The 12,117-nt window shown below is 46.8% G+C and overlaps 1 protein-coding gene across 3 annotated transcripts in view; it reads right to left on the bottom strand.

Annotated features, from left to right (window-relative positions):
• Snx9 (sorting nexin 9) overlaps positions 1–12,117 on the bottom strand; it is a 90,633-nt gene that overhangs the window by 16,467 nt on the left and 62,049 nt on the right. For all 3 annotated transcript variants that reach the window (NM_025664.6, XM_017317612.2, XM_030249990.1), the window contains 3 exons: positions 10,517–10,601; positions 7,011–7,136; positions 6,791–6,908 (listed from right to left, as the gene is read on the bottom strand). In NM_025664.6, coding sequence (NP_079940.2) covers positions 6,791–6,908; positions 7,011–7,136; positions 10,517–10,601 — 329 coding nt within the window. The remainder of the gene's footprint in view (positions 1–6,790; positions 6,909–7,010; positions 7,137–10,516; positions 10,602–12,117) is intronic.

Here is a 12,117-nt window from a genome sequence, read left to right as displayed (position 1 = left end):
TCTGCCCCAGCAAAACATCATCTGCCCAAAGAAAACCCTAAGTTTCCACTGCACCTGGGCAGGTCAGGAAGACCTTACTTCTAGAAACAAACAAATACTACCCTCCTAAAGGAAACCAAAAAGGAAGGACATGGAGAAGTGAAGGCTGGGGACAACTCAAAGGGACCTGAGCTCTGAATCCCTCTTCTGCTTATAGTGACATCAAGAGGACAAAGAGCCCACACTAGCATGGGCTTTGTCCAATCCATCGCAGGCTTCCTGCCAGTCTGTGTGGAGGAACAAATTTACGATGACAGTCTTAAACACACAAACACAGAGATAACTGAGCTCTTTAGCTTGTGGTTTTTCATGCTGCATTGTGAGTGTCTTTCCATTGCCAAAAGGTAAGCTAGGTAGAGCTCTGCCGTTCAAGTCAGGCCAATTCCATATGCAAACAACATATAAACCTCAACCCAGGGGGGCAGCATCCAGAGCTGCAAAAACAGGTACTTAGCAAGGTCTGGTTTTCATTAAAAACAAAAATACTTTTAATCCCACACTCAGGGGGCAGAGGCAGGCTGATTGCTGAGTTCAAGGCTGGTTTGGTCTACAGAGCAAGTTCCAGGACAGCCAGGGCTATACAAAGTAACCCTGTCTCAAAACTACTCCCTACCCCACTCCCCAAAAAATTAAATAAAAATAAATAAAACCCTCCTAGAGCTTAGCCAACAACATAGGCTCTAAATTGAAGGAGAAAAAAAAAAGTCAACAGAAACAGTCACCAAGTGTTGCTAGATGTCAAGCTTAGTGGACAAAAATCAAGGCAGTTTCTGTATGTTCAAAGAACTACTAGAAAAATTAACAGGCCACATGACCAGTAAGCAATAATCAGAGACCCTAAAAGAGGCAGAATTACAGATTGGAAGTTCTAGAGTTCACAGCGCAGGAACTGGAATAGAACATTCATCTCAGGAATCAACAGCAAACACAAGCTGGCAGAGCCCAGCTCTGTAAACCAAGTGCAGCCACACTCACTCTCACACAGCAGAGCTAAGGCACGGGGACTGAAACAGAAACACAGTGTGGACAGCGGCCAGGCTGACCTCGCCGTGGGAGTCAGCAGATCTGATGGCTAACTGGCCCCATGGGCAATGCAGGCCAGAAGGCAATGGAAAGACACTCACAATGCAGCATGAAAAACCACAAGCTAAAGAGCTCATAACCAGAAACTTTCCCTTCAAAAATATAGGCAGAGGAGGCTGGAGAGATGGTACACTGGTTAGGGGCTCCTCCTCCAGAGGATCTGGGTTTGAAGCCACATGATGGTTCACAACCATCTGGAATTCCAGTTCCAGGAGATTCAGAGCCCTTTTCTGGCTCCTGTGGGCATGAGGCATGTATGTGGTACACAGACATGCATGCCAGCAAAACACCCATACTCTGAACACACAGAGGAAACAAGTCCAGAAACAAATCACACAAATAAATGGTCCAGGGAATCTGTACAAAGAGCAGATGCGGTTTATTTGGGAAAGGAGTCCTTCTGAGCATCTGAGGCAAACAAGTGAAGCGTGACCTCTGCTGTGCTCCCAGCACACAACTTCCATGCAAAGCACATCAGACACGCATGCAGAATCCAACTATCAAACTTAGGAAGACGCATCATGAGCTGAAGTCAGACCGAGAGATTTCAGATGCACAGTTCATAAACCCCCAACCTACAGATGCTAAGGTCTGAAATGAATGCCTCCTGCAGACACCGGAGCTCAAGGCTGAGACACCAGCTTGTGGGACTTTAGGCGGAGCATTCCCTGGATTGCTGCCTCCTCTCCACTTTCTGATCTACCATGCACAGGCACAGAGAAACCTCTAAGAACGTGAGCCCAAAGCAACCATTCCTTCATTAACTAAACTGTTCCTTTCAGGTATTTGTCACAAGAGAAAGGCGAAGCACGACCCGGGATTTCTTAAAATTAAAGGCTTTTACTACACACTGTTAAGAGAACAAAGAGGTAAGCGATAGTTGAGCAAGCATGACACAAGACACATCTATCGAGAACTGTCTCTAGAACATAAAGAACACATTCAACAATAACAAATAGACTAATACATTCTATTTTAAAAAAAGAACCAGTTTTGAACAGACACTTTGCCCAAAAAGACACATGGGTAGGAATAAGTGTATGAAAAGAGTCTCTATACAACCCCTCGTAAGGAAAGGCAACAGAGACAGAGCGCCACCACATGCCTACAGGACTGGTCAGGCAGAGTCAATGAAAAATGGGTATTGCCAAGTGTGGGTGAAGATGTGGAAGCATGGGTTTTCATATATCGCTGATGTGACTCCAGAACTGCATAGCCAGTCTGAGAAACTCCTAAGTACGATGCGAACCAAATGATCTATTTGTTCTGCTGCTGTTTATATAAACATCTGTTTGCTCAGCTGCATGTCATATGTGCCTGTAACTGAAGCACTGGGGGTGGGTGGGGGGAGGCTGCAGCAAGAGGAGTGACCCCTGAGGTCAGCCTGGTTAAGTAACAAGCTCCAGGCCAGCCTGTGACCCTGCCTCAAACCAAACAAAACTAAGAACAAAATATCTATACAGGTAATGCTAGCAGTTTCACTTGCAATTGCCTAGAATTAGAGGCTCCAATGTCTTTCAATGAGTGGAAGGATGAAGAATTACTGTGTATGCGCACACTCTAGAAACAGCAATAAAGACAATCTACTGATAGAGCAAATGGGGTGAATCTCAGTTACACTGTTTCCATTCTAGAAAAGGGGAATTACAGCAAGGAAGACCAGATGCTGCCAAGGACAGGATCAGAGGAAGGAGCTAAAATCTAACACTGAGCACCATGACATTTAAGAGATGACAGAACCATCCTGTGGTGCAAGGAGGAGCGTCTCAGGACCCTAAAAGCAGTTACCAAGATTTGCAGGATCATACACCAAAGAATGCTCTTACTGCACACAGTTTAAAAGTCAATTCTCAGAAAATGCAGCCTCAACTTTCCTTCAGAAGTAAATCTTTCCACAGGAGTTAATCTTCCAGTAAGACAGACCCATCTACCAACAGTGTGCGACTGAAATGGCAGTGAACACATGGGTCCCACGCAAAGCCTCTATATAAAAGCAAGGACTCCATATGCTAAATGATGTGGAACCCGGTCTCAGACTTCATCACCGCAGAAGGGACCTGGCAGACATATGTACCTGGGACACACTGAACTGGACTGGAGAAAAAAAAAAAGTCAGTGCCCGAGTTTATTAGTGAGTGAGTGAAATGGAACCATTTGTACTTAGCAATCCTCCTTGTGAAAGCCCTTCAGCTCCAATCGGCTTAGCTATGACTTTGCGTGGTATTTTATGCTTACTAGGTTTTTAAACCAGGTTCCAGAGACTTGTAAGCAATAGGGTGGAAGGGACTTACGTTTATCCATTTTCCCCAAACCTTACCTAAGCTTTCACCCGCACTGTCTCACAAAGAACAAAATGTACAAACGGAATGCCATCTATGAACTCCGAGGACCAGCATGGTGACACTGTCTCCCACACTTCCTCTTGCTTTTGTCTGGGATGCAGTGAGGTAGTCTGCGCACAGAGCTGATGCTGTGGCTGCCACAGGCAGGAAGCAAGGGGGCACAACGCAGTCCTGTGCCTCTCGGTGTCCCGGCCGGCACGCCTCCAAAGAGTGGTCAAAGCCCCACTTTCTTCAGACTGAGGCTGCTGTTTGCTGTGCTGTGCCCTCCTGGCTGCATGCCTGAGCCTCCCCAGCCGCCTTTTAAAACCGCTTAGTGTGGAGGGACTGTGAACTCTGGAAACACTGCAGCCAGTTCTAAATCAACACTGGACTCCTGGGCTGAAACCTCGGCCTTCATTTAAAGACAACGAAGCACACGTTATTTCAATCTAGTGCATAAAAGTGAGTATAAAATTCAAGGACACAGACTGAAATATAAAAACATGAAGGAAGAACTGGAAACAAATGTCGAGCTCAAAAAAATAAAGCAAACAGGACGGCTAGAAGGAAGGAGTGTGACCTAAGCCAGCTGTAGAGAGAGAGCTCTGTAGAGAGCTCTGTAGAGAGGTCTGTAGGTGCGCTGACACTGAGGATCCTGGCTACAGGAGCTATGGCCTCCAGCACCCTGCGCTCTCCAGTCCCTTGCACCAGCCCTATAGAAACATAGCAGCAGCACCCACGGGACCCCTGGGATGGATGTGCTATGAAATATTGCAGTGTCATCCATAGGACTGCTGGAATGATGTACAATGAGACACTGCAGCATCAGAGGACCCTTGGGAGGAATCTATCTACCTAGTAGTAGCAGAGCAGTCCTTTCCATCCCACTGTGACAATTTCAAGTTTTTGACATTTCTTAAAAAAAAAAAAAAAGTAAGACTAAACCAAAACATCGTCTTTAAAAACTAAAATTTTCAGCCGGGCATGGTGGCGCACTCCTTTAATCCCAGCACTCGGGAGGCAGAGGTAGGCGGATTTCTGAGTTCAAGGCCAGCCTGGTCTACAAAGTGACCCCTGGGATGGATGTGCTATGAAATATTGCAGTGTCATCCATAGGACTGCTGGAATGATGTACAATGAGACACTGCAGCATCAGAGGACCCTTGGGAGGAATCTATCTACCTAGTAGTAGCAGAGCAGTCCTTTCCATCCCACTCCAGCACTCGGGAGGCAGAGGTAGGCGGATTTCTGAGTTCAAGGCCAGCCTGGTCTACAAAGTGAGCTCCAGGACAGCCAGGGCTATACAGAGAAACCCTGTCCCGAAAAAACAAAATAAAATAAAATGAAAAAAATAAAAACTAAAATTTTCAGGGGCTGGAGATGGCTCAGCGGTTAAGAGCACTAACTGCTCTTCTAGAGGTCCTGAGTTCAATTCCCAGCAACCACATGGTGGCTCACAACCATCTGTAATGGGATCTGATGCCCTCTTCTGGGGTGTCTGAAGACAGCTGCAGTGTACTCCTCACATACATGAAATAAATAAATAAATAAATGAATAAATAAATACATCTTTAAAATAAAAACAACAACTTAAAATTTTCATCTCCACAAGCAAACAAAGCACTTCCAGAGGAAAGTAAACAGAAAACAAAGTAAAACGTACAGTTTTCAGGAGAATGGCTTATCTATCTTGAAGATCCTAATTCTAGCTAGGTTAGCTCCTACCTAGCTCCTATCTCATAACACAGGCGTAGGAACCTTCAGGACCCTACACAGATCCCTGCTTAGCAGGACAGGCAGAGCCTGTCCGATGCTCTGAGGATCTGTGCTGTCAGGATCAAAGTGCCTGCTGAAGATGGCCTGGTCGGCCATCACTGGGAAGAGAGGCCCCTTGGTATTGCAAACCTTATATGCCCCAGTACAGGGGCCAAGAAGTGGGAGTGGGTGGGTAGGGGAGCAGGGCAGAGGGAGGGTATAGGGAACTTTCAGGATAGCATTTGAAATGTATATGAAGAAAATATCTAATAAAAAATAAATTAAAAAAAAAAAAGAAAGAAAGTGCCTGCCTGTAAGAACAGCGAGGAAAGTACCCGGGAAAGGTCCCAGAGCACACAGGGACACAGAGTGCTGGCCCCCGGAGACAGGGTGTGCTAGGACACTGATGGCTCATCCAGGCACCGCCATCTGCCTGGCTAAGATGATTTGTGGTCCCTCCCTAAGTCCCTCATCTCTTGCTGAAGGTTAAGCCTTCTTCTGCCTCTCCCAGCCTTTGGGAAGAGCCTTTCTTCTCCCTCCAAGGCCCTCTGGCCTCTCCCCCAGGCCTTTCTAGGTCTGGCCAGTTAAGCCTGACTCTCCCACTCAGTCCACTGCCCTCTGTACAGACCGGTTTCGCCATCTGAACACTTTCTACCTACTACTCAAACTCGTCGTCTTTGGGAAGCGCAGGCTCTTCCATAAAGCCCACGCTCTCAGTCCCACTCACTGAGGTCTCAGGCCTTTATCCCTGCTCCCACAGCGGAGGACACTCAGCTCCGCCATGCCAAGTTTCTGAGAGCAGAGGCAAACCCTGACCAGAAGTTTAGGAGGTCAGGATTGCTTAGCAGCAGGTTGTTCATTTGTAAGAAATAGTTTTGTCTTTTTCAATGGTGTGTGTGTGTGTGTGTGTGTGCGTCAGTGTGTAGCCGGGTGCACATGAATGCAGGTGCTGGGGGAGGGGATGTTGCAGGAAATTGCAAAGTGTTCATCACAAGTGCTAGAAGCTCAAGTTGGGTCCTCTGCCAGAGCAGTGCACACTGATCCACTCCAGACTTTACTTACCAGAAGATTTTGGTGGCAGGATGAAGAGAAGAAATGGGAGCCTTTTAAATAAACAAGAAAGGCTGGGACACTGATGAGGGGTAAAGAACGAGGGGGAAGCTTGGCTCTCCCTCAGAAATGAGCAGCGGTGCTGGCTGCTCCATGTGCTCCACACACACACACACACACACACACACACACCCCAGTGCGGGGCGGCAGAGCCTGAGTCATGTTGGGGTCTGAAGCTCTTGTTTTTGTTTTAAGTTGTTCAGATAACTTCTGATTTTCTAAGGTACCATCTCACACTTAAAAAAAATGTACTTTTTTTGGTGGAAGGAAATAAAAACAATGACTTTTCTATAATTCAAGGTGTAGACACAGTTCTCTGAGAGTAAAGTTTGCCACAAGTTTCTATTAGATGTTCAGGTAATTTCCACACTCAGGCCCAGTCTCTTCACAGCGTCAGTCGTCACCACTCACACTCGCCCATCAGCAAAATGACCTGCCTCTAGCTCTCTACAGTCATACTGATCGGTACTGCTCCAACTCACCTGTGACCTGCTTGTCTGGAAGAGAAGGGATCGGAATGGCAGACCCAAACTTAACCAGGAGACGCTCATATAACCAATCAAAGTGCTTATATCTGTGGTTTACAGATCGGTTAGTGTTCTACAAAATAAGGGAAAGAGACAGGGGCATCAGCAATGCCAAGGTCTGAGATGGGAGAAAGGGCCAGCAGCAGCCAGCTTCGTTCTGAGAGCAGATACTCACAGTGGGTGTTAGCTGATACTCAATGTAGCTCTTCAGACCGTACATTTTGGAACCTTTCCGGGGATCAGCTACCACACAGTCAAACGTAGAGGTAGGATAAACCCACATAGGGCCATAATCTCCAACCTAAGCAATGAGGCAGGACAAGTTAGTTCTGCAACTTGGAAAAACAGTAACACAGGCGCAACAGGGGAGAGAAATTCCGTTGGGAACTGGCAGACCTATGGAGGACACGTTCCCTCCTGCTGGAGAACTGGCACCCACTTACAGCGCCCATCCCATTCTCACTCCTATTGGAGAAGGAAGTTGTGGTCTGTAGTTCTAGACAACATCACATCTAAAAACCCACAGTTGTTCAGATGAACCCATCCCTTCATGTAGGCATCGTATCTCATGATGAAGAGAGGCTGGCTCACATTCAGAAAGCTGGAGTACAGAAGATCTCCCTGGAGACCACAATTTTAAGTATTTTTTAAAGAAACTTTCAACAATGACTGTGTGTGTGAGAGAGAGAGAGAGAGAAAAAAAAATAAAAATTTACATATCAAGACTTGTCAGTGATGTCATACACTCAGGTTTTGTAACACACTCCTCTGGTTTGTAACTTAGGACAGGGCTAACTGGTGAAACAGTTTTCAGATAAGTAACTGGTCTATGGATGATACTTGGAGCAGTGTGAGACTGGCCACAGCCTGAAAGCCATCATCAGCCGTGGTGTGTGTTGGGTGTGGTGGTACACACCTGTAATCTCAGCACTTGGGAGGATGCGGAACCGAAATCTTTGAGTTAGAGGGCTACACAGTAGCCCTGTCACAAACAAAACAAAACAACAACAGATAAAACAAAATTAAAAAAGCAGGGGAGCAAGGTCCAGGCTACTCTCCCCGGGGACTCCTGTGCTAGCGTAGAAACACAGTGACCAGTTCACATGTTGTCTTCAAGCAGTGTCTGCCAGGACCCCAGAACTCCTAGGCAATGCTTGCCTGTCTCTCCCTACCCTCAGGGGCCCTTTGTCCACCATGACAGAAGTACAGGCTCAAAAGGTCTGGAGAGGTTTCTCACACTTGTACTATTCCCAGGGTTTTGCCTGAGGTGGGTAAGGAAGGAGATGATATTGTCTGAGCTCCACACAGGGTATAGAGAACTGGCATGTCAGTCTTGACCTCTGACTATCTCTGCTATCCCAAATCTGGTCCATCTTGTTTCAAATTGCAACCAAGGCTAGAGAGGTGGCTATGGATGTCCATGGATCCCCAGGCTAACACTCGGGCTCACAGCAACTCTCCCTGCATAGTCTTGAGTTGGTTCTGGTCCATCAATTCCCAAATGGATAGAAAGGGTTACCAATCTGCAAGCTCCAGATTAAAGGCAGGGTCTTACAAAGAACAGACCAGGAGAGGGTGGCTCATGCCTGTAATCCTAGAACACGGAAAGTGAAGACAGGAAGGTGAGGGGTCCAAGGCGCTATGTCAGCTACACTGAGACCCTGTCTCAAAAGTAAAAGCAAAAATACCTCAAAAACTAATCCAACAAAATAAATAGCACAAGTCCTTATTGCTTTAAGAACACATTGTCTTACAAAATGGACTTTGTAATTTGGGAATAAGGTGCAGAACTAACACGTTGTCTCCAGTGTTTCTAGCAAAGACAGCCACGTTCACAAGGCAGGGTCTGCTGCTCTCATCATCTCTGACAGTGGACTATGCAGGCCTCGCTAGCCCAGAGCTCACTCGGCCACTACACAGGCTTCAAATGTGCAGGCATCCTTGAGCCTCTGCCTCCTGAGAACCACGGCTGCAGGCCAGGGCCACCATGGCCAGCTCTAACACAGGTTTTAGTCTTGCAGTAAGGGAAAGCCAGGTGAGCAGCGATGAGGACGTGCAGAAGAGGAGCAGACGGGGCTGAGGAGAGCCCTGTGCAAGCTGAGGACGCCTCAGCAAACAAGGCCAGTACACGCTGGGGGCAGGAAGAATATCCACCCCTCATTCTGTGCAGGGCGGAGAAGGAAAACCCACGGTGAGATCCCTATGTCAGGAGCTGGCGGAGGACTGCAGACCAGTAACATGGCACTAAAGAGGTCTCCAAGAATACACGATTAAGCTGCCGCAGTGGCTATGTCCAGGAGGCTCTGCTAAGCCTTCAGTACAGCACTGCTCTGTGAAGAGGACAAAGGGCAACTGCTTGGGTCCCCAAACTTAACAGACCTTATGTCATCAGTGAGTAATAGTAGTTGTCAGCCGACGCACAAACTAGGTCTCTCTCTCTTTTTCCCCACCTCCTGAAGACTCAATGGCTTTCCTCCTTCTTTTGCTATGTGAGAGGCTACACCAGTGGCCTGCCCACACCTGCCCACAGATTCATGGGTTACCACTCCTGACACTCATGGGCAGCGCACAGGCTAGCCTTCCTGTTCTGCTCTATCATAGTCACACCTGTGACAAATAAGACACAAAGTGTGAGGCGTGGGCCTCCCTCCGGCTCTTAGTCCCACAGAGCTTTAAGTGCAGTGAGAAGACCCGTGATGTGTGTGGTTTGTTGTTTCCCAGCCTGGTATAAAGATTCAACTCTTCTTTAACTACTCAGAAGACAATCACCACAGATACGCTTTGGAGGGACAGATGGCACAGGGCTTTGGATGACGTTACACTTCTATCTGGAGGTTCCTAGAGTTTGAAGCTTTTTACATATGAGAGAAAGTAATTAAAGGATCCATTATCATTCCTGGTATTTTATCAGTTATCTCCTAAAACCAGAGGTGACAGCAGAAGGCTGGTGGTTCCTCCTGCTCATCTGCAACCATGGTGATGACATCCAAGGCTTTCCTCAGCTACAGCTAAGTCAACAGGGTTACACTGTAGTTTCAGCTCTTTGCCCCCTAGAATTTCACTTGGGAATTCACTAGGAATTGCCTAGATAAAAAACATACTAACAACCGAAGTACGGGATGAAACCAAAGCGCCTTTGCCATATTATATAGCAATCATCTCACTACTACAGATTGCACTGTTAATGGTGCCATCAACTCTGGCTTTACCTGCTAGCTAGCATCTTATCTTGAGCTGCCAGCTGGTTTACTGGAGAAATCCTATCTCCAGCATGCTGGAAAAGCCCCTTATTCTAACTGTGTGCTTCTACTGTCATCAGGGTAGTGGTCTAAATATCTGAGCTGAGCCTACTGGCGGAATAAATAAGGCTGGCATGGAAACAGAACATGAATGTGCTGTAAGTCTTAGAGTCCTGACATTTTGGAAAAGAAAACATACTGAAATGTATGAGTGACGGTTCAACATTAATAGCTAGAAGATAAAAACGGAAAATGGAAAACACTAACAATCACTGATTTATGCTGATTATCCGTAGTGCTCCTAAGAACACATCACCAACTATGCAGGACAGGATACGTATGCTCAAAAATACTTCCAAAAGGACTAATGTTCCTAGCGTAGGTATTACAGAAAACACTTTAATTAGCGAGAAGACAAAGAGGCAAAAACAAGCAGACTTACGATGATGGCGATTTTCTCTTTGGGTTTTGCTAGCTGCTTGGCCAACAAGTACTGCTCCATGCCAGGTTTTGCAAATCCAGGAAATCTGTTCATGAAGAAAGTCTGTGAGTCTCTGTTCGTCTTCATTAAAATTTAATTCTCACCATGTGACCTTACCACACCAGTTTTAACCCTGTTCTGTCTTTCAGATGGAAGCTAAGGTGAAGCCAATGTAATCAGATGGCCCGGTGGCCAGTTGGCCGCTCAGTGGAGCTTGAGGACGGGCAGAGGGACACGGCTGCAGCAGGTGTGGCGCACAGGTCCTCCACCTGCTTAGCCACACCTGAGCATGCTAGCACCACTCACAGTGAAGGGCCCACTTTGAGGATAGTCCTCCATCTCCCAAGACACAGCATGGCAATTTGAGTTAGCTACTTGGAACAATGGCCACTTGCTAATACCTTCACATCTATGAACGGTAATTATTATTACGTAAACAGTAATATATTAACGTTTGAGCATTGTCAAGATATGGTCTCACAATGCTCCAGTATATTTAAATTTCCAAATTCCCTTTCTGGCATAAGACTTATGGTTATAGCTAATACATAAAATGAACTGTTGACTACTTCAAGATACTACATAAGGCTTTAATGTCTTCCCTCCCCCAGCCCCCTCCCCCGAAAGAGACAGAAGTCTTGGAGATACAGGTTCAGATGAGCCTACACTAATTTTCTGCTTTCAACCTGGAATGAGATTTAGAGCACAAAGAATCTCTTAACTAAAGACAACCTTTTTGCTTCAGAGATGAGAGACCTGGGTTGAAACAGGTTGAAACCGGAGGAGCAAGTATGGAGCAGAGGGAGGGGCTTGGGGCTCCTGAGCTGGCTCCTTTGTTTTGCTGTCTCTACTTTTCAGAGGACCAAGAGTACCTACAGAGGACCAAGAGGACCTACAGGTAAGAGGGCTGGAAGAACAGCCGAGAGCAATGCCCATCACAGCCAATCTTCCTAAGAAGCCTGATGAGCCCTGGATGCCATGGCTAAAGTTATTATGAACACAACTGAGCACAGAAGCTGTAATGGAAGACTGGGGCAGCAGGAGAGTGTGTGGTCTGAGAGCTCTTTTAGCCCCGTGTTATGTAAATAGACTGGAGACCTTGCAGGCCCATGACACTAGACCAGACCTGATCCTAATCTCTAGACACGTGCTAAACACTAGGCTTTCTGGAAAAACAAGTCAGACACAAATTCTTTGAGTCCACTGTGAATTGTAGACCTAGGGACAGGGACAAAGTACTGAGAGTTTCGGATCCGCTTCTTTAGTATGACTGCTGGGAGAACTACTAACATCACTCCTTATGCCCTTTCCCCAGCCCCCAGATCCCTCAGCGGACTGTCCAAATCCACACGCAGTGAGTCTCCAAGTCCCACAATAGTGCGTTTCTTCAGCTGAGAGAACTCTGAACCAAACAGTAGAGACTCACTTGGCAGAGTCTGGGTCCTCAGAGTCTGGACCCCAACTGGCCCAGCTACCATCAGTGCTAATGTGAGCACTGTGCCCACCCTAGGCTCCAGCTTAACAGGAATGCCACATTCTACCCGGGGATCTAAGGTGCCCAT

This window comes from Mus musculus, chromosome 17 (assembly GCF_000001635.26).
Source record: "Mus musculus strain C57BL/6J chromosome 17, GRCm38.p6 C57BL/6J".
NCBI lineage: Eukaryota > Metazoa > Chordata > Mammalia > Rodentia > Muridae > Mus > Mus musculus.
This window is presented reverse-complemented; position numbering and strand designations above follow the sequence as displayed.